Raw genomic sequence first — 27,411 nt, 5'->3', positions numbered from 1 at the left:
TCAAATATGTTTCCGCTACAATTTCTAACGTTACTCGCTCTGATATAATTGATAAAATTCCTGTGCAAATATTATTACGTATACTGAATATTGCGTGCACGTCCACGATAATTGACCTCTTTTGGGCAACGTTCCTTTGGGAACGAGGAATTCGCGTAATTTGGGAATTTACTCTTTCCTCCCGTTATTAACGCCGTAAAGTCGGTTTAAATCGGGCAAGGACACGTAATCTCAAAGGCACATACACACTCGCTCCGGTTTGAAAGGGAATCCTTAAATCCTGGCATCAATAAAACAGCGATATAATGATTATATTAATATCTGTTTTATTGTTTCCTTTCAAACCGGGGAGTGTGTATGTGTGTGTGTGTGTGTGTGTGTCTTTGAGATTACGTGAGATCAGATCGTAATAACGCGTCGGGGGCGGAACGGCGGAATTTCGCGTTGAAGGAACGAGCAGGAAGACGGAAGGGCGGGATGCTCCCTTTTAGCGCGCGTTGTCTCGCTTGAGTTACAAATTTCTTACAAAAAGCTGAAGACTTACATATCGTTCAGTGTTGTTTCGTCGACAAATGGCATTAACGACGAAAAAGTTGTACGAATGTGTTTCTCTTGGTACATACGCGGTGTGTACGGGGGAGCGTGTGTGACAAATGTAGAAAAAAAAATTGCTCAAAACTTGAAAAAAATTCGTTTAAAAGAAAAAGGAAAAGAAACTTGGCTATTCTCACGTCCCGACATCGTGCGTCACGAAATTGCTACGGTACAATTAATCTATTATTTGTAAAAATGCGACTCGTCATGTCTACCCGCGTTATTTCATCCTCGCGTCATCGTCATCGTCGTCGTCGTCGTCGTCGTCCTCGTCTCATGCTTTTGCCCGCACGTGCCGGCGGAAAGAATCCCCCAGCTGCTATAACTATACAATTAATTAACGTTAGTAATTACTCTCACTTAATTCTAAATTTATCATGATATCGCGTCCGTATGTAACGATGTCCTTCATTATTCATGGCGTCAGCCCGTCGTAACGCGTCCGCCTTTTACTAAGAGCGTCGCTACATTTCGTTAAAACCACACCAGAACTTTTCACTAAGAAATTAACAAACTTCGACAAGAAAAGAATCACGATTTTTCGAGCCCTGCACGGAGCTTCCTTTTTCTCTGTCTGTCTTTCTTTTTTTTTCTTTTTCTTTTTATTCCTCGAGATCTCCGATTCTTTATACGACACTCGAAATTCGATTATCGGAGTCTATCCTTGATTTAAGTAAGGAAAAAGTCTCTTAGAATAGGGTCTCCTTTTCTGTACAGACCGATCCGCCGATATTGCACGAGGTTCCTTACAAAAACAGTTGCACGGCACAACCGATCGGCTATGCAAGCTGGTAATTCGTCAACACCTGTTCTTACAGCTATTTACTCACATTTTTCTTTTTTTCTTATAGAAAGATCAGCACAAATCAAGTTCATACTCTATTACGTTATTCTAAATCATCTTCCGTATAAAACACTCTTAATTACTAACTATTCATCAGACACGGTAAAACACACTTTATCTCGTTTTTTTTTTAATATTGAAGATTATTCCTTGAGAATTAAGGTATTTTTACGTATACATGTGCCAACGCGAAACAAGTACAGACTTATCGTAGTGATTAAAGCGATAAATTTGTATTGAGGGAAAAAAACAGACAGATACATAGAATATTATTGACACGATTTACCAGCATGCAATAATTTATCGTGCGCTCTTATTTTCTGAAGGGAATGGAGGGGGAGAATTCTCGCACTGCGTCTCGGCGCCGCATGTCTAAGCCGCGCTACGCAGTCCGCAGGGCGAGCAAGTGAAAAAACAGAGGAATCTCTTGACGAGCAGATTGACGAATGTCAACGTCCCCGGTGTGCTTCGCAGGGGCAACCGAGCGCATCGTGGGAACCTGTCGTCATACTCTTCATCTTCTTCGTAGTCGTAATTGTAGCTGTACGAAAGATTACGTGGATAATGCTGAGGATGGTAACGATAACGTTGACGCTGATAATGCTGTACTTGTTGATGATGCTGATAAGAATGCTGGATACGGTGTACGCACTTCCTGGTCTCCAAGGCGCTGGGTCCTGGCAGTGAAGGGCGAGCGAGTGTGCGCGCCGATGCTGAATATCCCGATACACGCGGGGGATTGTGTGGCGGGGGTAATCGTAAGGATAATCTTGGGGCCAGATTCGGCCTCATTCGGGATCACCAGTTGGCCATGCCGGGTTTGTTGAGAGTCATGAAATAGATCTGGCACGAACTACCACCCTTCGCCGACGAGAAGAATACCTGAGGCATATAAAACGATGTAATGTTATAAAAGTTATATATAAGCGAGAGGATGTTAACAAGAGAATCACAAGGAGAATCACTATTCCGAGGGGTCAACCACTACTAAAAAAAAAATGTACAGTGATTGCCAATTATGACAATACAACACACTTTATTGCTAGTATTGCTATTCTATTGTTTTCGTATTGTCAGTAATATTGCCACTTATTGCATAATAATATTGTCAAGTATTGCTAATGTATTACTAAGTATTGCTTGAGGTATTGCTATGTATTGATAGCATATTGCTAGTATTGTATTGCCGCAATACCAACAATATATTCCTGAAAAAATATATACTGATTCCCATAGTGATTGACTCCTCGCACTATTCCAAGTATTAATACGGTTCCACGTTTCAATTAACACTAAAAGTATTAATATTTCTCACTCACTAAAAGAACCAACCAAATAAATTACTATGAAAATTAAAGAAAGTGATGAAATATTTTATCAAGATAAACCTCAATCTACAATAGATATAAGCTTTAAGCTTAATAAAAAATTGCACAATCATAGTCGATTATTCTTCTCACATTGTCGTGATTGATCAATTTCTTACGACTTAAGGCTTACTGCACCTATTGTAGATCGGAGCTAAAGGACATAGGAGATAATTATTGAAACGTTAAAAAATTTCAGAATCCTATGTTTTACATAAGAAATATAATTCAAACACTAATTCAAAAAATATAAACGATCAATAATGAGCTTAGTATTTCTAGTGTTAATCATAGAAGTGTGCACACTTGAAACCGTACGCACCTTATCGTTACGTTCACAGAGGAACTTGAGCCGTTGAGCCTTCTTGTGCATGAAAACACCGTCGAGATGACCGCTCTCCACACTCCTAATCTCGATCGCCTTGTTGCCCCAGCCCATAATTTGTCCCGTACCGATGTACGCGACGCTCGTAGGCATCTCGCCCCACTGAAGAACCATCGTCTTTGACACTCTGCCGTAAGTATTTACGTATACGCCCTCGTTATCGTAGCAGAGTAGCAACTGCATGCCATTACTGTTCGGCAACGCTACTATACAGTGCGGACAAATGGGACCCTGGGTCTGCGATTGAAGAACAAATGATAATACATATCATAGATCTTTAAAAAGAATAAAAATGTAAAAAAATATAGATGTACATATTCTCGATTGTTATTTATCGACTGATTTAAAAAAATGATAACAGACTTGAAATATCGTTGATAGGTAAAAATATCTAAAATTATATAGAATAGTACAATATCCTCTATCAATATTTCTTTATTGCTAAATCTAATCTGTTATTGTAATAAATTTTACACATATATTCTTCCAAATTCAATAATTGTTGGATTTAAAAATATTTGCCGACGATATGTCGGCATTTTAGACACTGCAAAGTACTTATAAATATTCTACACGTGCATTACTATTTATTTATTATTAAAAGAAATATTGATTTTCTCGGACAATAAGATCGGCAATAAATAGCATTGCGCACATCTTCCTAACGTGGAAAAATCTGAATTTTCTTACATGTTTCGGCAGATATATATCGTAAACCGTGGCGGAATCCAAATCGACCGCGTGAAATCCGTCAGCGCTACCGTAAATAACCTTTAATCTTGAACTCTCCTCGACCGTGAGGTCAACCAACAGAGGTCTGTGCGCGAGCTCGCCGAAAGATTTGAAGGCCATAAATTTGTGGTACGGCTTTGGCGCCCAGGCGTAAATCTCTATGGAATCTTTCAGTGCGATCACGAGGAACTTTATTCTTTCGTATTTCACTATTTTGAAATGCACCGCGCCCTGCAAATCGCCAACGTTGATCCAACCGTTACGTCGCTCGACTTGCTGCAAATAAACAAGATTTATTCGACATTAAAACGCAATGGATACACAGAAGCGAATTCCTTCGATACATGTAAAACGGAAACTTACGTCACTGTGACCGTCCGTCCGCAGAATTTTGCTCTTCAACCAAGAAAGATAGTAGACGCGCACTCTGTTTTTCTTACCGCTGATCGTAACCAGGATATTTTGACCCTCGAGGACCTCCATTTGTTGGAAACGCCTTCTGCTGATCAACTGGTAAACCTTACCCTGTCCGCTCCTGTCCAATAACATCAAGCCGTTCTCGGTTCCAATTAATAGATTTACACCTGTGAAGAGATAAGAATCGATTATGATTCGAACTCGAGCGTATTATACGATTAATCACAAGATAGAAAAGATTTCTGCCCCCGATATACTAGGACTGATGATTTGCTTCGAAGGCTTTGACATTTGTACTTCGAAGCTCAGAATATTCGAAGCATTAAAATCTTCGAATTCTTTCGAAGCTTCGAAGTTTCGAAAAATACATTCGTGCAAATGAATTTATTCAGAAAATTTATAAATATTGTAAATAAAAAGAATTAATATATATGCTCAAAATATATATACGTAATTTTCCTAACTAATTTTAAAGTATTTTAACCTGGAATATTACAAAGTAATAATTAAACTTGATACATATGTAAATAAGGAAAGATAATGATCAATGAAACAATCAAACTAAGAAAATTCAAAAAAATAAAAATAAATTTATTCTTAAATAAATGAACAATAATATAATAAATTAATATAATTGTTTTGGCGTCATTAAATCTTCCTCAGTATAAAACAATCTTAAAAACAGAAAATTTAAAATCGTAAAATTAATAAAAATTATTAATTTTTAAATTTGCACAAATGTATTTTTCAAAACTTCGAAGTTAATTTTCAAAGCTTCGAAGGCATCTTAAATTTCGAAAGATCGAAGTTAACTTTAAAGCTTCGAAGTAATTAAAAAGTAACAGTCCTATTATGTACGCACCCCATAACGCGGCGCAGAGGATCTCGCTGTTGAAACGCTTCTTGTATTTGCGTATCTCCGGTGTGTCCGATGCTAAATCGTGGCTGGTCGGAGTCACGTTAACGTTCACGTGGGACTCTCTCCTCGCTGGACCGGCTCCGAATCCAAAGGTCAGGAATGACCGCTGCTTCTGTTGAAGCGCAAACGGAGGAGGTGATTTCACCGCTTGTCGATACTGCAACAAAGATAACTTTGCCGTTTGGGAGAACTCCAGGGGGGGAGGCGTGTTCGAAATGCCAGGCAAAACTACTATACTTTGCACGCAAAGATGATACTGGAGTGAACTAGGAGAATTTATCATCAACCCAAATACCGCAAACACAATCAACAGAAAAAAATACAAGTCGCGCAGAAACGCGCAAGGTTTTCCCTTTTCTTTTCCTTTTTAATTTAATTGGTAAAAAAAAAACAACATGCAGAGGGTTGAGCGAAGAAATGAAAAAATGAAGAGAGAACAAATCAGCCGATTCAAATGCGATATTATCTACATAGCATTCTTACAAACAAACAAGGTCTATCACCTCTCGATCGCAAATTAAAGCATTTTTTTCAAACATAGAAATGATAAAGAATAAAGGCATTCGCATGTAATCCATATGTGTGTATGTGTGTCGGAGGGATGCGTTTGGTAAGGATCAAGCAGACTCAAAACTAGCCAACTCTGCGTTCAACGACATCCACAATTACCAACTATATTAGCTTGTTATTATGGTATGTCTTCGTGTTACTCTCAATATAACACTCAATATACAGGATTTAAATATCCGCGTCGTGAAGCGACGGTGATCTATCCAACGCGCGTCGTCGCACGTTTTTTTTTTTTTTATGGGTGAGAAACAAAACCCAGAGAAAGGACAGAAGAAGGAAGAGAGAGATGTGAGAACAAAAAGCAACGGTGGTCGCGGCCGTGTTAGAGAGTTAATATACGTTTTATTACCATGGTGACACCAAGAATCAAGTATAGATTCCCACAAAAAACCAACCAAAAAAAGAGGGTATAAGATAAAAACGGCCTGCGCGCACACAAAACTGGCATTCATTCTCGCGGTGCAATAATGAAAAAAGATCAACGTTCGAGAGCAAATTAACACGTGTCCTCTCATACCCCTCTGTTCCCACCCCTCGCGCGAAAAAGCGGGGGGCGAGAAGGAGGAGGAAAAAGGAACGGTAGTCGAAGTTTTTTTTATTTTTTAATGGATGAATAGATACTTACATTGTAATTAGTATTGGGATTGGAATGGTCAGTAGAGGGCCCTGCCCTTCGAGTTAGAGCTCCCGCGTGTCCCACAACACACAACATAATCCTGAATTAGTCACGCTGACAACCGAGTATAATCGAGACGAGAAGAGTATAATCTTAATAGAGATCACACGTGAAACAGAGACAATGCGTGGTCCTACGATCCTGCCGATCGTAACTTAAAGCGTGACCGTAATAAGCCAATAATTCTTTTTTTTTTTGTAATTCTATGTACAAAGTCCGATTTCGGCTCTATTCACGATTTTCACGTCTCTTCTTGCACGTGGATGGGGAGGTTGATATAAGCGCTCTTGCATATATGCAATTCATCATGGTGTCCAGCGATATCTGGCTAGCCAATTCAAGGATAATTTCAGGAAATTTCAGGTAAAAATCCTGGTTTTTCCAGGTCGATTAATTTTCATTACTTAATTAATTTTTATTGATTTGCGCAATATCATATGTTTTGTATTCGAATTAGGATTCTATGTGACAAATCAATTAAAATGCGAACAGAACAATATTATTTATTGCTTTACAAATTGCTTGTCTTATTTTATCTTTAAAGGAGAGCTTGTACAACCATAAACTTTTCCAAAAACAACGTTACCGATGTTTATCAACATAATTTTTGACACACGCAAGAAATATTTCTTATTTCTTTCTTATTTTACGATTCAATTTTATTTAGAATAAAAGAATGACAAAAATTCAAGGTCAATTCAGAAATTCCCGGGGTTTTCCAGGAATTTTCCAGGACATATTAAATTCCATAATAATTCCAGAATTCAGGGACATTCAAGGATCGCTGAACACCCTGTTCACGTATTTGGGATACTATACACTTTGCGACATAGCCGATATATCCGAGAAGGCATAATCTAAAATCAGGAAGAGACACGGAGAAGAACTGTATACAGCTCGATACTCTCGAAGAGCTGTTTCGTTCCCGTGAAGCGAGAGAAATACAAAAGAATATGCTTAAGAAAAGTAGAAGCTGCTGTCCATAATTTTTTTTTTACAGTAATGAATCGAGTGATGCTGCACGAGCGGTTGAATCGCAAAGATTCTCTTTGATATTGCTTCACCGATCTGACTGGGAGATTCGAGTAGAAAGATAGAACGTGACCCGAAGAGCGATACTTCTGGACCGTTACTAGACTAGTGGAAACTTTCTCTCTCTTTCTCTCTCTCTCTTTCTTTTTAAGTTTCTTTTTATCAGAGTACAGAAAAATACGACGACTTGAAATCGAATTGAAATCTCCTCTAAGAGTCTCCTCTAAGAGTTAAAAATTTTCTGCTCGAAATCAAACTCTCGGAAATCAACTCCCTCCGGTATATACCCTGCCTACTACATCGTACAATAAACGCAAGGCAATTTTTCTTGCACGACTTTTCGTAGACAGTAATTTTTGTCGGTGCACATAAAAAGAAAACAGAGAAAGAATACAAAGAAATAAAAAAATTAAAAAAAAATACCGTCAAGATCTATTTACCAATTGCTAAAATTCATAACGTAAAAGTGAGAATGCAACCTAAAGGAACGGAACAACAAGATTGATATACGTATAGTCAACAAAATGCACTTTTTCGCTATCACGGACAATTAACAAGACATTGACACAAAGCATAAGCCGCCCCCTGTGCAAACCCTCAAACTTAAACTGTATGTATATATGTGTATGCGTATAAATGCGTGTGTATGTAAATCACTTCGCGGTTTAAGTCGATTCGGCATAGTTCCGAAAGTACGGAAGCATCGAGCGAGCTCATACCGTTAATGTCGTTGCCACTAGTCTGTTTCCAAGTCTGGCGAGAGGTAAATAAAGAATATAAATCTCGAATCACATGTTTGCGGGTAAACACAGTACCATGACGCGCTACGTACCTATTTTGCGACGTATGCTTAGAATATAATCGATGATAATTGTATACACATTATAGAAACGTTTTCGACCCAATCACAAAAAAAAGCATTACTCCTCGGACAGTCCGATATAAACACGGAGAAAAGAAAGCATTCTCATTTGCTACTGAACGAAACTGATAATCATTCTCAAGATTCTCGATCATTGATACGTCAACGATGTTGCACGTCACATCGCTCACAAGACTCACGCCTCGACGAGACATATATATATGTATATGTATATATATATATGTATATATATTATATATACATGTATATTATATATACATATGTATATTATATACATATGTATATTATATATACATATATGTACATATACATATATGTACATATACATATATGTATATATAAACATATTTCGTATAAAATAGAGTTGCGGAAAGTAATGCCATGCGCGCACTCGCTCGCATCCGTCGCACGTTAAAACTGGAACCAAGATCCAAGAAAGGAGCGAGTAAATAAACACGAACGAATGAATTTACTTCAATGATGTTGACGTAGCCTAAATTTACGCCATCAAATACATTCTATCTCTCGTTGGTGTCTCAGAGGCAAAGGTGGTGTTGTTACATCTCAACTTGTCTATGTTCGTCCGTAGATATTCGCTCGCAAATCGGTCGTCCTTGCCAAATTGGATCCACTTTTAAATCTGCACGAGCATATCTTCCGTCAAACGTGAGAGACTTTCAGTTCCATGTCAGGTTCCGACATCGACACCTAATTTTCCTTCTCTTTTCATTCTATATCGAATCGCGTATCACAAATATCCCACTAGTATCTCTGTATTTGATCGAAAGAGATGAAGCGTATGCGAGTGCACGCACAGAAGACCGATATAGAAGACACAGGTACATAGGTACATAGACGGACGGATAAATCTGACCTCCTCGCTAGTTGACTTGTCCTGCCGTTGGCCCGGCGAAGAAGTCAGGAGATCCGGTAAGACCGAGCTGGGCCGTGAACCCGGGGACGAGTCCGATCTCTGGAAATCACCTCCGCCTCTTGAACGGTCGCCCTCGCGATTCTGCAAACCAGTGAACCTCCGTTAAAAAAAAAAGTGGCCAGTCGAAACAGCGGATAAAAGAAAGAGTAGAGGTAGAGAAGAGACTCGAACGAGACCTGAATTCTTATTTTATTCATTATTTTTCTCGCAAAATTTCCTCTTTTTCTTCCAATTCTGATCATTTCTCATCTTCGTAGATAGAATGATGATATGAGATTATTTTCTTTGCTTTCTCAATGGAACAAGAATTTAGATCTCGATATTGCGGCTAGGATAAGGAGCAAATTACGCTAATTAGAGAAATAGGACAATTACACCGAATATTAATATCGAGAGGCAGGAATCAGGAATTGATAATCAACGAGGAAATAATGCTAGTGAAGAGCAATAATGTTATGAAAGCGCGGATTACGTCATGGAAAAGCAAAAAAGCAAGCAGAGACAATGAAAGAACAGAAAGAGGACAGAGGAATGCAAAAAAAAAAAACGTGAAAAGCTGTGAAAAAACAGATACAGAAAATCAATAAAATAATATAAATAACACCAAAGAACTTATTTCGACGGTGCATCTAAAAAGAGATTACGCGTTATTGATTTCTCCACACGGATACGCAACAAGTTGTACGACTTAAGTCTTATTGATCAGCGCGTATAGCGTAGAAGATACGTAAAGAGAAAACGTCACAGTCATGCAAATCAATTAGCTAATATCGATCATATCTAGTTGCTTCTTATACTTATTTCATTAAATTTAACATTATTAATTTACCGAATGGTCTACAATTAAGTCTTATTATGACGATTTACAAGGGATTCCAGTATTCATTAGCCTAGGAGCTCGTTATGCTAATTTCAATAGAAATGTAAATGCACAATCTTGACGGGACGTACAATGAATCATAATCGCTAGCACAAAAAAAGATACAGACCTACACAACGATAAGCAACAAAAAAAAAAAAAGAAATGAAATAGACTGATGATGTACAATGAGTTATCATCTGCTGTGCTTCTATCATTAGCAAACTAGACTTATACTAATTAAGCTAGTAAACTGAGTGCAATTGTCGCCTTCATTTCGGACATCGTGCGACGTTAACGCGACAGTCACACTCCTCTGGGTGGTTCTCGGCTGACGAACATGAGACAAGGACATTTGAAATTCAATTTTCAGGTGCCCTTTCTTGGCGCACGTTAGCACGAAATCCCGGGACAGACACAAAATCGCTACACGCGTACATGCCGGAAGAACACATACACAGAGACAAAATGAAGCATGCTTAGCACGTGCTGCAACACACGAAGACACACGAGACACAGTCGCTGGTCTCAAACGCGCGTATCTCGAACGAGGCAACAACATTCGTACATGTCAAGCAAGCGTCATGCAAGACGATGCTCGTGATAACAGGCACAGCCTCGTATGATGTTTACAATGTGATCCATTGTCTATTTCCGGTTCCATGACTTCTCTGAGACTGCGTTCTCTCTGCCTCAACGTCGTCCTCCTCCTCTTCTCCCAGCACTTCAACCATTTGCACATCGTCTCTTTCTTTTCCCTTCTTTTCTCATCTATCTTTTCTTGGTCACACAGAATCATGCATGACATTAGAAATTGTATTGCAACACAAAACGCACTCATACACGCCAGGCCGGATCGTTGATCGTTATCCTTACTCTTTCTTTCTTTCGATCTTTCTTTTCTTCTCAATCTCGCCCACTTTCTTTCTTTCTGTTCCCTCTCATTCTCTACTTCTTTCATTCTTGGGATGCAAAGATTTTGGCTCGAGTAATAGGATTTCCGAGAGACTGATACTCAAAGAACACGGCGACAGTGTTAATGTGTTTAGTCATATACTTTAGTAACTCACATATTAATGTATAAAGAGCCAATATTGTGTCATATCTCAAAAAACGAGTTCTGTTGTTAATACGGATTATTTTAGTTACAAATCTCCAAGTAAACAGATTTCTTGTTAGTAAAAATTGCATTTCAAGAAAGAAGATTTGAAAGAGAAAAATTTAATTAAAAAAATGAAGGATTCTCGATATCATAAAACCGGCTCTCTCGCTTGGTCGTACCCATCAACGTCACGAATATTCTTCTCTAAACGAAAGAGATTTTAATTGGAATTGCTCAGATAATAAATTTTGTCGACAGTTCTTATTTGAACTCGTCGCACTTCCGATTACTTCCATATAGATTTGTTAACAGAAATCAAAGTGTCAAATAGACGCGTAACGAGAGATCACATTGAAACACGTTAATCATACAAACAAAAATCTTTGTGATTTGTCATCACGAACTTTAGTAGGTCTTTTTTTTTATGTTTTGCCGAATCCCGCGGCGTGTCGTTGCGTGTCGATGGTAACGACGTTGTCGAGTATCCCGAAGAAATTCCATGCGGTTAATCCTCAGTTCAGTCCCAGATTCTCGTATTTTCATCACCGTAGAAGTGACGTCCGGCGCTTTTCCACATAGTATAGCACGCATCACTCACAGACAGTAGAGGACGAGGCTCGTTTGCCAGGGACAAGGACACAGCGATGAGTGGAAAACAGAGGAAAATCTGAATTACCGAGTAGCAATTAATTAATTCGACATCAGTTTCGTGTTGGCCGCATCCTCATTAGTGAGTATTCGCGCGATATATCCCACAACCGTATATTGACAGATACTTTAAAATAAGGCAAATCAAATGTTTACAGATAGAAACATCGCGCGTGCGACGATTATGAATGTGTAACCCCAGATGAATCGCCGAAGAGAATAACGCGCATTATCGCTACTCAGCAAATACATTTGCAAAAAGCCTCTTGAAGAGCGGAGGAAAGAGTGAATAAGATATTGTGTCACTGCAGCACCTCTTAGCGTGAATCTCCCATGACCTTAGTAACAAGTAGGAACTAGTATTAGTGGTACTAACAGTAGTAGCAGTAGTAGTTAATAGTAGAAGTAAATATAATAGGAGTAGTTAATGGTAGTAATAATGTTAGTAATAGCGGTATCAGATAGATTGCGGTGTGTATTAACGATATTCTCTACCGTTATGCTTCAAAGATCCCGTCGCTGTCACGTAAAAATAATGGAGAATCTAATCAGAGATTATATCAGAGGTGATATTAATACTGCTAATATGTTATTGATAGCACTAGTAATTAATAACGTATCGCCTGCTACTTACTTGACAAATCGTGAAAAATGACTAAACACAAGGAAAGAAAATGCGCCTAAAAAGTCGAGCGTAGCTGACTAGCTTTCTATGTGATCGTTATATGCCGCTGGATGTCGAAAAATTAGTCACGATTGTCTCAAGAGGAAAACGTGAAGAATCGAAGTGTCCACGAGCGTCACACGGGGTGTCACGAATATGTTGATTAGTTAACAAAGTGATAAATATTTACATGTGAATTACAGAAATTGCACTGGCAATGAACGGTATACATGGATAATACATATGAATAACTCGACGGACACTTCGAAGATACGTTCTTGGAAAGGGGCTGAGGATCGAGGAAGATAACAGGCAAAAAGTGTCAATATAAGGTAAGTAAGAGGGGTCTCTTTCAGGCAAGCACACAGGCAGGACTCGCGTAGAACTCGCGAAAGTTTCCCGCGACTCGCGGAGGCTGGCGCAGACGATAACCGCCTAAGGGGGGGGAGGGGGGACTGACCTGGGTAACAACGGGGCTGTATTCGCTGGCCGTCGTACTGGCCGTGGACTTAATCGTTCCCGCATCTTCGACCACGGCGGACGCCGTAGCGTCCGAGGGTCTACAACTGCGTCTTCTTGCGTTCTCGTTCTCTTTATTGCGTCCGAAATCGTACCTCCTCGCCTCGTGCCTACTACCGAAGACGATCTCGCTCTCGGTCTTTTCTCTCCTGGGCCTCTGAGGCCCAACGTCGCGGCACAACGAGAAATCCGTTAGGACCGGCTCCCCGGAGCTGAGGGCACTGCCTTTTTTACCAACGATACCGGCAACGCTTATTTCGCTACCGCGTCGATTACCGCTAGCGAATATACTAGATCTCGACGAGTCCGACGACTTCTGCAGGTACGCCGAGTGCCTCGCGGACGGGAAGAAGTCCGAGTTCTCGCGGCGAAAGGCGCGCGCGAAGGCGCTCGACGCATTGCCCAGCTTCGAATCGCTCTCTTGCCGCCTGTGAATCGGTTTCAATTGCTGCTGTTGCTTTTGATGATGCTGCTGTTGCTCGTGTTTCCTTCGGGCTAACTGCTCCTGTCTCTTGAGCGTTCTCTCGCTGGACGAGGACGAGCGATCTTCGTTGGATCCAGACTTGCTCGCTTGGCCGGCCGCCTCTTGTTGATGCTCCTGTTTCATTTTATCCAACTTTTCGTTAAAACCCTGAAAGAAGCGGGTGAAATCCCACTCCTTCAGGAGGAGCTGCTCGTCTATCTCTGAACGCCGGTTGCCGCTAGCCGTTGCACGATCGTCTGACATCTGACTAAGTTTCTAGAGTGTGCGTACGATGGCGAAGGTAATGGTACGGTGACAGAGAAAAAAAACAAGAAAAAGAAATGCGTGCGATAACAACGTGAAACGATGATTATCGATGATGGTGGTGATGTAGTGGTGTAGTGTAACGATGACAATGTAAATAAAAAACGACTATCTTTGCGGCGGCAATAAATCTATAATGTAAAGTTAAAAGTGATAAAAAATTCAAGAGATATTAATTTCAACATCAAGTACAAAAGTACGACAGGAAGTTAAAAAAGGAAGTTACAACGACGCAATACAATCCATTGCAGCTTCACCGCAGCAACATAGTCAGTCCATCTATAGCAACGTATGTGATCGTCGTTCGTATATGAATGTGCATGGTGTATCGTACGACAGCGGCAAAAGTACAGACACAAGGCAGTGCGCCATGGAGCTCGCTTGGAATATACAAAGTTCAGTCTTGACGAATACTTAGAGCGAAACAATGAAGGGGGCGGACAATTTCACTGATTTAGTCCCGATTGTCAGTTAACGTTCGTACGTATTTACAAAAAAAGGTAAAAAAAAAAAAGAAAGATAAACAATGCGTCGCAATCGCCCGTGTTTCCTGCCTTTTTTCCATCCATCCTCGAATCCAATCCATTCTTACGTTAACAAAAACTTCGGGATAAACAAATAATATATCATTTGGATACTCGTGAGCGGTTAAATAATAGCGAATGCAATTGGACGCACTAATGCGTGCACATTAAAGGCGTTGTACACAAATCGACATAACGATGTGTGCTTAATATAAACATAGAAACCGGATTAAATCCTCAATATACACACTTTATTTTACCATTTGATAAAATAAATATTAGGCATTTTATCATTCGAGATATTTTACTTTTATAGATTAGATTAGTGTACAACGACTTTAATATGCACCAGTGCGCACTAGTGCGTCCAATCGAATTCGGTGCAGGTTAGACAAGAAAACACATCGACTGCTTTGCGCGAACTACTGAAACATGATTACATAAGATTCGTACGTTACATACCAACTGGTATATATGAAAGTTTCAAGTTATACCAAAATGAAATATATCTGAACGGAAGAGAAGAGATCTACAAATGTATATTTCAGCTTGCATCGCAGCCTTGAAGAGAGAAATACTCACTCGTTTCATGACTAGCGTACGGTCTCCCGATTCTTCCTCATCGGGGGTTGGTGGGAGCGGACGATTCGGTGCTCCTCCTACAAAGAGATTAGTCAAAGGCAGGGTGTTAAAATCACACAGCGCGTAGTATCATTAATAACGGCCTTCCTGGAAAGTAGTGGGCATCGTACCTTTCGGCTTATCCTCGTGATGGGAGTTTTGAGCATTGTGCGAAGATGACGACGACGAGTCCGACGACGGTCTGAAAGGAGAAAATTCGGGACTGCAGCGGTTGAAATAGAGATTGCAGCGGAACGACGTGACGGGTGGATGAAGCACACGTAATGCGTTGTCGGTGTTGCGAGGTGAGGCGAGGCGAGGCGACCAAGACGACCATATGACGCGAAATGTCGAAGCGTGGGATAGGCATGATGGAAGATGAAACGAAATGGCATTAGTAAGATTAATACAACTACGCCCTCATCTTATTATATTTAATGTATTGTAAAAGCGTTAAAGAAATGGTTTTGCGTGTTATATTGTATATTATCACATATTGTTATTTGTTTCTTACGAGAAATAAATTCGATCATACGAACAAAACGTATTATAATTGCTTTTTTTAATAGAAGGTGTTTTATAACGGATCTTTCATGAAGCTGATTGAAGATTGCACAAAAATGTAATAATTAAAAGAAATAGTTTTTGTATATAAATATTAATAAAATTCTAAATTTCCATTCAATTTTATTTTCAGAAAACTCTTAATGTTATGCAAATAAAGATGTGCGAATCAAGAATTTTTTTTACACCAAATCAAATCGAATCGAATTTCATTTCTTTGTTCGAATCTAAATCAAAACTCCGAATCAACTCAAATCAAATTAAATCAATTCGAATTGAAACGTAATTTTTAATTAACAACATTAAAATTCAACTTAGCAATTATTGTATTTGCAATATATAAGTAATAAAAAAGATTTCTATATAAAAAAATATAATCAAAGTGAATCGAATCGAATCAGGTTCAAGATTCGATACAATTCCTATTCGAACAATTCGCACATTTCTACAAATAAGTTTCAACAAGCGCTGCAGTTACAATATTTTTCATTAATAGTGTTGAAGTAATATATGCGTTAATATTAATTAATTAACAATAGCACATATATTTTTATGGCAACGAATGACAGTGGAACCTTAATCATAGGGAGTATCATTACAATGTTATCAAATATTCCCAAATAAAATATTCTTGATGTTGAAATGTTATTTTACAAAACGGCAAAGTCATTTACTTACAGCGGCTTGGGCGGGTCGCTAGCCAGCAAAGTACCGTCGTTCCTCAAATTGTTTCCACCAGCATCATCATCGTCATCGCTGTCACTCTCAATTGATAGAGCCTAGAACGATAAGGAGATATATCGTCTTTAGAGCGTTTCGCACTCTGTGCACATTTTCGATTTTTTTTGTATCGTGTATTTTTTTTTTTTTACCTCGAACTAGACGCAAGGCGACGTTTATGTGTCTCACGCAATAAGACAAAGAAAAACGAAAGGGATAATGATAACAACGAGGAGACAGGGATGCAGGCATAAGTGAATTTTAGCTGCTGAAATAACAATCGTGGTCGCACGCGCGGCTTACTTGATCGAGAATACTGGAGGATTGCGGCATCTGTTTGTTGTTCTGATCGTTACCACCTGCAGGCTGCACCGAATTCGATGTAGACGAGGCTGCAGGGCCCTTATGTTGCCTGTTTGGCCTTGGCGGGGCCTCGGGGCCCTGTGACACACCAAGCTCGATGAGTTGAGCAGCCAGTATCTCCATGTCCTACCACCCACACGCATACACGCACAACCCCGTTAGTCACTGTTCCGAGATCTCTGAGAATCTTTTGCTAGAAGCCACCATCGGATAGCCCAACAAGGCAGCCAAACAAGGCAGAAAGGCAAGGAGAAACTTCGAAGGGAGCGTAACGTTGTGCACTTAAGCGAAACTATCGACGCTCAAATAAAATGTTAATTAGGTTGATTCCGAAATACGTGGCCAAATTTTAAAAGTATACTCTACTTTGAAGAAACAGATAATATAAACATTAGTTCGGAGAAATGCTTCCTGTTCAAGTTATAAATACCCTTTGCTCGCAAAAATTAATATAAAAACCTTTTTTATGACAAATTAATAGACATATTACAATATGTTCATAAGGATCGTTGAAGTTACAGGAAGATTCTCAATTGTTAATAATAATTATCTTAATTCTCAACTTACAAACAAACTGATCATTTATTTGATCATTATGCTACCAATAAGATCAATATATGATGACAGATCAACTTGTATATTTCAACTGAAATGTTTTCACAGAACTTTGTCGCAAGACAGAAAACGTTTATAACTTGAAAAGAAACGTTACCGTATTTGTGTTTATATGACCTACTTAAGGAGGACTTTGTCCTTAATTCTTTGAGAACTGGCGACCCCATGTGGAGTCATCCCCTTTTATTTTACAACTGCTCGCTCGATTTTTATTAAACGTGGCCTATGAAATAATTTGATATTTTATCAAAATTCAAAGTAAAAAATAACAAGTTTAAAATAGTGGATCATGTTTTAAAAGAATAATCTAATTATTGTGAAATTTAGTTTTAAGAGATTCTTAGCATCGCTGAATATGATTCTGATTTTCGAATTCAAAAATTGAAAATTGTGATTATAGTGTGGAATTTAAATATAGTGTGAAATTTAAAAAATAATCTGATTAAACTCTATAAAACTCATAAAACTCTAATTTTAGGGAATATTTATTGAAAAGTAACAAGTTTCCAGTTTCGCTTTATAAAACTCATTAGTGATACGCAAAACAAACTATTAGTAACAAACTGTAACAAAATATATTTACAAACTAATATATATTAATGAGTTAGTTGCTATTATAAATTATAGACTAAATTATTTATTAATAACATTGAATTTTTGAATTCTGAAGCCAGAATCGGATTTAGCGTGCTAAAAGTCCTTAGAAAGTTAGATTTTTCATACTTTGTTAAAAAGCGTCGGTCCTCAAAGGGTTAAAGCGATTAAACTACACATTTTCTTCTAAATTACTGCTATTTCAGAATCGCCCTTTGTAATGTTAAGATGCCGATTCTAACGCAACACGTTTAATGAAACATTAAATCATATATTAGACCATAATTAGTTAGGAATTAGAAAGCTGAACATAACATTAAAATAGTTTTAATTTTTGTTCAGTACAATTCACTACTATTTGCCATTCGAAAGACGGAAGATATATTTTTTAACAGATATTTTTAATAGATAGTTAATAAATTATGAAATAAAAATGTCCCTCCATTAAAACAAATTTTTGATTTTAAAAACTATAAAAATAATAATTTTATAAAAAATTGTTTTTCTAATTACATATTTGTTCTCTCAAATTAAATAAATTGTCTTCATAACATATTTTTCATGTCTTCTATCAAATGAATTATTCAGATATTCATTTCTGGTGGACCATTCTGCATATCGATTGTTAGAAATGTAGAACAAATCGATTACTTTCAATACACAAACTAATCATAAATATTACGTTTTAACGATGCGATAATAGAATTAATTATATATATTATATCTCGAAACACCAACAAACGTGTTGTGTATGTAGATTCGAACATGTACAATCTAACAAAGAAAGTTCACTTAGACGATTAGAGTAAAAGCTTGGTAATCGAACAAGACAAGGGTTCAAGCGAATTAAAAGGATATTTACATATTTGTTATTATAAAACGGAAAAATTTACAAATGAATCAGTGCGTTTGAGAACACATTCTCTATTGATTTAAATTTGTTCTATAAATATTTGTATTAATAAATCTGTATTTGTTTTGTTACTTACAAGGAGATGCCACAACCTGCGAAATACGGAAGGAGATGAACCATAGGCTATTCGAAAGGGGAACTTGAGTGTACAAACACGGTAAAAGGGTTTCCGCGAATGGGCCTTGGTTCCTGAGAAAATTGCAAGTAAAGTTGAGCATCCGATCAGCTGTATGGTAAATATCCAAATTATGCGTCAGTAAGCAGGAAAGCTGAAGTTTCTCTTTTTAATGCGGCCAACGAAACTTCAATGCGAGTTCGAATCCTCGCAGTGTCAATTTTTCTATTTTTTAATAAACGTTACGGCGATTGTGGCGCAAGGCGCTGCGTAGCAGCTTACTGTGCCGAGGATCCAAATTCAAAACCATCCAGAATTACGGTGCTCTGAAATGCGCTGCCGGTGCTCTACAGCATTTGGCGGCGCAAATCGGAACACGATCTCTGGAAAGCGATCGCCACCTCTCGGAAAGGCAAGGCAAAACCACCGAGAGTATTTCTGTCAAATAAGAACACCCGATGGTGGAGAGGGATTCCGAGGAGATATGGACCTGGTGTCCGACACGGGGCTAAACGGGGCCTGGTGTCTGGCGCTAAGTCCGAGATAGGACCAGTGTCTAGCGCAGGAACTGAACAAAACCTAGTGTCTGGCATGGGTCTGAGACGAACTGGTGCCTGGCACGAAGGCGAACGGAAGTTCAGTGTCGGACAGCAGGGGGAGACTGCCATTGGAATCCTTCAAAAATAAAGCGGAAGTTACAATGGCACTTTATAGAGCTAGGTGACGCTGGGCCTTTCGTACGACCAACCGCATAACAATTACTACTACTAATAAACGTTAATTTTCTATAATAATTTATTTATCTTTCTCATTTCAACAAAAGTAATTATTGTTCAATTTTTGTTACAAATAATAATAAATAACAAAAGTTTTAAAATTTTTAATTATTTATTATAAAATTCTACCCCTACTACAATTTTGTAAATAAAAATCAGTGTAAAAACATTGAAAATGGTCGGTAAGAATCATAATAAAATATTGTAAGCATTTATTTATATGTATCTCTATATGTATTATTCGGAATATCGATCTTTCCTTTGTCTTTATTCAAGAAAATTCTAAAAAGCATCTGCGCATGCGTGTTGTGAAAGGTCCTACCGTTAAGGCCTTCTTCTCACAAGTTAGTTATCTTACGACTATTGACTAGTAAAGAAATCTCTATATTTCGCAATCAAAAATTAATGTTACATATTGTAAAAATGGCAATGCCAAGTGTAGATCCATCATTAATAGACCATATCTAGATATTGGCAAAATCTGATGAAATGATGTCGAAAGAAAATTTAACTGATAGTATCGCATATTTTCAAGGTAAATATTTTGTATATTTTGTAACTACATATAAAATATATGTAATATAGTAATGTTAGATTTTTTCTACCGACATGTTAGTAAAGTTTAATATGATTGACGCCGAGCCACCCAAAAAGTTTACCAATATTGCAAAGAGTGTTGGCGGAAAATTATTTGAAACTTTTATAAAAATGTTGGGTAAATGCACAATTACGGAGGAAACGGAATATTTTTTGCCTGATGAAGAACAAGTTGTAGAAGAAGAAGAAATGCCTTCAACATCCAATTCATAGTCAAGATGAAGAATATGTGCCACCTACAAAAGTTGCCAGTATTGACAGAGTTCCGTTTGACATAAAATTAAAAATTGTCATGACTGCAAACGAACATCCGAAGTGGAGTTTTAAAACTTTGCAACAACGATTTAAACTCTATTTGCGACATGTTGCACGATTTAAAAAAGATATTTTAACTGGTGGAACCTTTTGACAAAATGAACATTATAAGAAAAAAAAAACGTTTATGATCGATTTGTTGAAGCACGAAAATGTAAACAGCTAGTTACAAGGCGTCAAGTGCAACAGTGGGCTATAGGTGCTGCAGCCCAATTCCGAGATCCAAGCACAAAAGAGGAAAATCAGTGTCCTTTTCGCTTTGTAGCATCTACAAGCTGGTTAACTTTCTTGAAAAATTATAAAATTTCAAATCGTCGAGTAATTCGATATTTGTCCAAAAAGGAAATACAATCACCGCAAGAGGTCTAGAATAGAGGTTCTAGAATCCGCGATACGATTTCAAAATTTAATACAATCTATTTCATCAGATTGTACATCCAACTTTATTATTAATACTGATCAAACAGATTGTGAGTATCGAGCAAATGTATCAAGAACATATACTTTTAAAGGAGGAGAGGCAGTCGAGCTTTATATAGATGATTTAAATAAAGTTACACATTCTTATACTGCTCGATATTCTTTAACGAAATCTGGTAAAATAATAGAAAAGGTATTTGTTTGTTTGCAAGAACCTAGTGAAACATTTGGAGTACGTGTTCAGAAAGAAATCGACGAACTTGTACAATTATGTAAAAATGTTGTTGTCTATTCAAAATTGGGAAAATTGACATCTTTGTATGAACAGTATTTAAAAACTGTAAAATCTTACGTGGGCAACAATCCATTTTTATGCATTGTCGATTCTTGGAGAGATAACAAAAATATTCATATGTACAATGAACATTTCCGAAATAAAGAAAATAAGCCGACCTGTAATTTGCAAATTATTCCGCCAAAATGCACTCCAATTTGCCAGCCATGCAATGTCTATTTTTATAAACATAAACAAGTTAAAATCATAATAAAACGAATTTAAAACTGCTCAGATCTTCTTGTTAGCGAAGAAAAAAGCAAATTAAATACGCGTTATGATGCGATTCGAATACAATCATTAACACATATTATTTATTATATGCTCCGCTATTTAAAAATACAATTTGTTTGGTACGCATCAAAACTGGCATCCGAACGCGAAATTTTTTATAATGTAAATCAGTTGTTTTCCGCCAAATATTCACAGTATGAAATGTGTTTGTAAAAATAATTCATTTATAAAATGTTCATGATGATACGTCTTACTTATGTTTTAAATGTTTTTATATTGATTTTCATCCGCAAAATTGTATGACAATGGCAGAATTTTATAATAAATAATTAAAATTTTTAAAACTTTTGATATTATTTGTAACAAAAATTGAACAATAATTAGTATTTTTGTTAAAATAAAAAAGATAAATTAATTATTTATATATAGAAAATATAACGTTTATTTAAAAAAAATTGGCAATGCGAGGATTCGAATTCGCATTGAAGTCTCATCGACCTTGTTAAAAAGAAAAGGACGCGCCTCAGTCTGTTCAGTTACGCCGCTTTCCTGCTTACACAATTCGGATACTTATCGTACAGCTGATCGGACGTCTATTTACAATTTTCTCAAGAACCAAGGCCCATTCCAAAAACACTTTTACCGTGTTTGTACATTCAATCCCCCCTTTCGAATGGGCTATGGCTCATCTCATCCGTATTTCGCAGGTTATGGCATCTCCGTTAGGAGAATTAATTAGAATTGTTTTACGTGACTGATGTCACGTTACAATTCACTTCTATCACATATTATCTAAATGCAGTTTTTGCTACTATTGCAACTTGTTTAGTTAGTTTAATTTTCCAAATTTTTATTTTATAAGAAGCTTTAAAGCCTCGAAATGAACAATCATTATCATTCTTTACAAAATCATTAATTTGCTTTAAAACATATCTGTCATTTGTTATGACATAAAAATTGTCATTTTTTTTAATTGCTTGCAAAAGAACGAGAGCATAAAGAAATAAAACAATATACTTTAAACGTACACATTTTTAGCCGGAATCCTGTATAATCAGTTATATCAAAATTGCATTTCAAAATTAATATTACAAAATTTGTGAATTTGTGACAATGATTTAATATATTCAATTATTTTCTAGAAATAATTACGTATTATTTTCTGGAAAACTTCGTTTTTTTTAATTGTGTCGTTCTCGTAGTAAATGAGTGACGAATAAATCACAATAAAAACCGACATAGCTTCTGCACTGATCGTCATTACTAAATCATCCGTATTACGCAAGCGTTTGCAGAAAAGTGATTTGTCAATAGACATATAAGAAAAAGACACAGATAAAGTGTGCGTGTCGTCTTACCTCTGGTTTCTTCGGCGGCAGCTACGGTAGGTGTGAACATAGAAAAGAAACAAAAACCGAATACATTCCAAGTTCGAGTGCTAGGAGCCTCTGTGTATGTTCGTGTGTATAATACGTAGTAGAACGCATCAGCGTGTGTCAATATGACGCAACAGCGACGTAGAACGCGTGCAATGGGTACGATAAAAATATATAATATATAATATATCGCAAGTGTATAGAGAAAGAGGAAACATACAAAGTGAACTATGCGTTATATAGAGAATATATACTTGGAATCGATAAATACAAAATTTAAGGCAAAACTGCAACGAAAAGGGAACGACAGCGTACGCCTTACTACAGATCTGGTTATCTATACTTCTTGTTTATGTCTATTTATGAGTGTCCTTATTAGCAGAGTGTCATGAAGGGAAGGACATTTGGTTTGGATGATTAGAAGATTGGAGGGACACGAAAAGTACGAGCTTATTCACAAAGACTTACCATAGGCTTGAAAACGCTGTTCCTTTGAGGCGCGGGCTGCCCTCCGGATCCCCCTCCAGGTGTCTGATGATTAGAAGGCGGCGTAGATACTTTGTGCGGTTGTCGAGGATCATCTCTAGGTGTCGGAGGTAATGGACGAGACGGTGGTTGCGGATCGGGCACCACTATTTACAGTCATCAAACATTAGTAACATGAAAAGGATCAGCTACAATATAAATTCTTTCATGAATCATTAAATGGATTTATAAGAAGCGAAACCAGAAGCCTGATGAAAAAAAAAAAGAAAATTAAATAGACTCAATTGACAGATCAGTAGGATTTTAATCGCGGAAAATAAACGTAGGTAAGTAAATAATTAGAATTTTTAGCATTTATAAGGCTGGTGAAGAAAAATGAAGATTGGATAGACAGATTAGTGGGATTTTAATCGCGGAAAATAAACGAGGGTAAGTAAATAATTGGAATTTTTGGCATTTAAAGTTTAAGTGCCAAAAAGTAGAAAGGATGGATAAGAAAAAAAGTGTAACCGAGTTCCTCCTTCGGCTAGAAAAGTAAATAAATATTCCATTCATTAAATGTACCTATGAGTCTGTGCGGTATAGCGGGTCTCGCGGGTGGTCCGGGCTCTGGCACTTCTCTTTGAGATCTACTTCCTGGCTTCTCTTTAGCGGCGGGCGCTTGTGGAGGTACATCCTGCGTCAAAGTTCTGCCTTCCTGAATCTGCTGGAAATTACGGCGCAGTGTATCACCTCCAGGCGCTTGAACTATAGATGACGGTTCGCCCGCCAATGCCGGTTCGTCCTCCTCGTTCTCGCTACCGCTGTATCGGTAATCGTCTCTTTCTGTAACGAACGGACGAATGGTGTGCAACGATGATGCAACGAATATGAAATAAGAGTTTCGTAGGAAACAACTTTCGTTTTCATTTTCGCACCTTTCTCCTGCTTGCGCTTTTTACAGCGATCAATGTGATCCTTAAGCTGTATTCTGACTTGTCTTTCCGTAGGTTGGTCCCGTATAAATGGATGTTTAAGGAGCTGTTCCGTGTATGGTCTTTGATGGTAATCCTTCACCAACACCGTTTCAATAAATCCGTGAAACTTTTTGGCCCACTTTTTAGACTTGAGCCGCGGCGGTGGATTACGAGGAATTAAAAACAACGCCTGTTCGATAAAACAATATATAATTATGTAACAATATATAACTTTAAACATAAGAATGTTGTACGTTATGAAAAGTACGTGTTAATCGTACTCAACGTATTGAGGAAGAGACTCACTCTCATAGGATGTAGATCGCAGAGCGGAGGTTGTGATTCAGCCATTTCTAGAGCGGTAATTCCGAGCGACCAAAGGTCGCTTCTATTGTCGTAAGTAGCATCTGGATTCTCGTCACATGCAATAACTTCTGGTGCCATCCAGTAAGGTGTGCCGATGAATGTATTTCTTCTACCTATCGTCCTGTCCAATTGTGCGCTGACGCCGAAATCGACTGAAGACACCACAGAATAATTAATGCGTAAAGATAAAACATGTCGAAATAATAGATATGTGTTAAATTGATGCAAAAAATTTCTCTTATAAAGTTTCAAATAAATTATATATATATATTTTTTTTAACAAAGATTTGTCAATTTCGTTCTACTTGGAAAAAGTATATTAAAATCAACAACAATTTATCTTAAATGATAAAAACAGATATGTATTAAATTGATGCAAAAAATTTCTCTTATAAAGTTTCAAATAAATTATACCTATATATTATATTTTTGGGAAGAAGATTTATCAATTTCTTTCTACGTGAAAAAAAGTATATTAAAGTCAACAATAATTTATCTTAAGATAAAAATTCCAGAACTAATAATGAAATGTAATATTTTGTTTGACTAATATAACGAATGTTTTGCCTCAATCTAATCATCACTATCAACCTTACCAAGTTTGACTTCCGCATTATCAGTCAACAGAACATTTTGTCCCTTGATATCCCTGTGGATAACTTTATTGCTATGAAGATAACTAAGTCCCCTCAGTATTTCTCGCGATATATAAGCTATCCACTCTTCCTTCAAGCTCTGGCCCTTGGTTGACTTGACGAGATCCGTGACGGAGCCAGCTCCGCAATATTCCATAACCAGCCATAATTGATCGTCTTTGCCGGGTGATGACTTCTTTACGAAGGCACCGTAATACGTAGCTATATTCCTATGATTCGAATACTAGAAGGCAAAAAAAAAATCAATTTGTCTGCATTAATACACTCCGCTAGCCAACGCCAGCGCTTTAAAATATTTATTCAAAGTAAGAAGATGTTTTAGGTCACTCACCCGCTTGAGTACATTTATTTCCAACTTGATTTCTTCCTCTTCATCCTGCAACGAGACGAACAGTATTAAAGGATACAATTTATCAAATGTGCCTTCTAATTTTTTATATGATGTGTTTTACAGATCAAGAAGTAAACAATTATTTACATAAGATACATTGTTTCACATATCATTTATTTTTAAATTTGTATAAAAAGAGATTTGTGAAATTGTACAATATTGAAAATTTGATTAGCATAAATCCCATTATAAAATTCTGCAAGTAGGTCATTGACAGAAAGTCGCGTCTTTAATTAGTCGTTCTACAAGTGACGTTAATGAAAAACGGCATAATTAAAAGGCATTAAACTCCAGCTGCGTACGCTGATAATCGTGCGAAAATGAACTCTACAAATACAATCGCTAGGGTAAACAGCATTAGACATTTCCTCGACAAGTAAAATGTGAAAATTCCTTTTTGTCTAGAAAAGCAGTGTGCCGTACGTTAAGTAGGTAAGTAGAGTCGAGGCTTTACTCACGCGTTACATGAGAGAGAAGAAAAGAGGGCACTCGCTAAGAAGATATATAAAAGAGAGAGGAGAAAGGGAGGCAGAGAGATAGAGAGAAAGAGAGAAATGTGCGCAATCATAATCGTAACGCTAAATTCCGATGCTAAATCTTCCGCTGATTTGGTCGATTTACGTGAGAGGAAACGGTTAAAAGTGCAGCGTAACGGTAATACCGATGCCCACGATCCTTGCTTCAGATATAAATAGAGAAATAAAGCGTGAAGAGAATCTGTTTACCGGGAATATTCCATTAGATAAGTATCACCGCGAGATGATTCATATCAATGTGTAACTGTAAAATCGTCTCTTTATAAGCTAAATGCGACGGTGGTACAAAGGAAAAGCGCTATTGCACGTGCACGTGCGAATAACTTATTTCTTTCAAATAATATAAATAGCCTTCCAAATGAGAAATAAAAATATTCGCTGGCAGAAAAAACTTTGCCGCCAGGATTTAGAAACCAGCAACCGTAGTTAAAAACCGAATCAGTCGAAAATCAAATCAAACTCTTGTAATCGTCTAACAAATTGGAAAGAGCGCGTCCGTTATAAAATCATATGTAAAATCTTCCCGTCCCGTGACATTACTCATTCTAGATTCTGAGAGCCGTCAAGTATCAAACCGTATCGCTCGCAGATTCGTGGAAATGGATCTTTGTCTTTCGTCGGCGTTGATGATATATGTAATGAACTTAGAATCGTATGTCGCGTTCACGTCTCACGCTGATAAAAACTTATCTATCTGCGGTTGCGGTACGCGGTGCCGGCACACAGGCGTTAGAGCCATTTTTTTTTTCATATTCTAAAAGAAGTCGCCTTTTGCCGATAGCTGTAGACTGGTGTAGACCTCGCCTCACACGCAAAGCCGACTTGTACGTTCGTATCTCACTATCTCGCGAAATCATTTACATGATTCTGAGAAAATCATCGCGACTGTGACTTGTAGCTCCAGTAGCAAGGTAAAGCCAACAGCGCAACAGTATAGTTGGATAGTTTCACAGAGATACCACAGAAAATGAATTTTGAAACTCCCTGACTTTTCCATGATTTTCAAA

General features: G+C 37.5%; 1 protein-coding gene across 9 annotated transcripts in view; it reads right to left on the bottom strand.

Annotated features, from left to right (window-relative positions):
* Positions 1–1,187: 1,187 nt before the first annotated feature.
* LOC105457474 (serine/threonine-protein kinase mig-15) overlaps positions 1,188–27,411 on the bottom strand; it is a 37,868-nt gene continuing 11,644 nt past the window's right edge. The window contains exons 4-21 of one of the 9 annotated variants that reach the window (XM_011702157.1): positions 25,809–25,853; positions 25,418–25,700; positions 24,762–24,973; positions 24,417–24,645; positions 24,064–24,324; positions 23,482–23,645; positions 22,996–23,016; positions 16,665–16,850; positions 16,320–16,420; positions 15,209–15,300; positions 15,039–15,115; positions 13,087–13,884; positions 9,294–9,434; positions 5,202–5,415; positions 4,286–4,506; positions 3,881–4,198; positions 3,128–3,427; positions 1,188–2,320 (exon numbers count right to left, since the gene is read on the bottom strand). In XM_011702157.1, the coding sequence (XP_011700459.1) occupies positions 2,237–2,320; positions 3,128–3,427; positions 3,881–4,198; positions 4,286–4,506; positions 5,202–5,415; positions 9,294–9,434; positions 13,087–13,884; positions 15,039–15,115; positions 15,209–15,300; positions 16,320–16,420; positions 16,665–16,850; positions 22,996–23,016; positions 23,482–23,645; positions 24,064–24,324; positions 24,417–24,645; positions 24,762–24,973; positions 25,418–25,700; positions 25,809–25,853 (3,747 nt within the window). In that variant the 3' untranslated portion in view covers positions 1,188–2,236. The remainder of the gene's footprint in view (positions 2,321–3,127; positions 3,428–3,880; positions 4,199–4,285; positions 4,507–5,201; positions 5,416–9,293; positions 9,435–13,086; positions 13,885–15,038; positions 15,116–15,208; positions 15,301–16,319; positions 16,421–16,664; positions 16,851–22,995; positions 23,017–23,481; positions 23,646–24,063; positions 24,325–24,416; positions 24,646–24,761; positions 24,974–25,417; positions 25,701–25,808; positions 25,854–27,411) is intronic. The other 8 variants (XM_011702173.1, XM_011702190.1, XM_011702199.1 and 5 more) reach the window with 8 other exon arrangements.

This window comes from Wasmannia auropunctata, unplaced genomic scaffold, assembly GCF_000956235.1.
Source record: "Wasmannia auropunctata unplaced genomic scaffold, wasmannia.A_1.0 LD336103.1, whole genome shotgun sequence".
NCBI lineage: Eukaryota > Metazoa > Arthropoda > Insecta > Hymenoptera > Formicidae > Wasmannia > Wasmannia auropunctata.
This window is presented reverse-complemented; position numbering and strand designations above follow the sequence as displayed.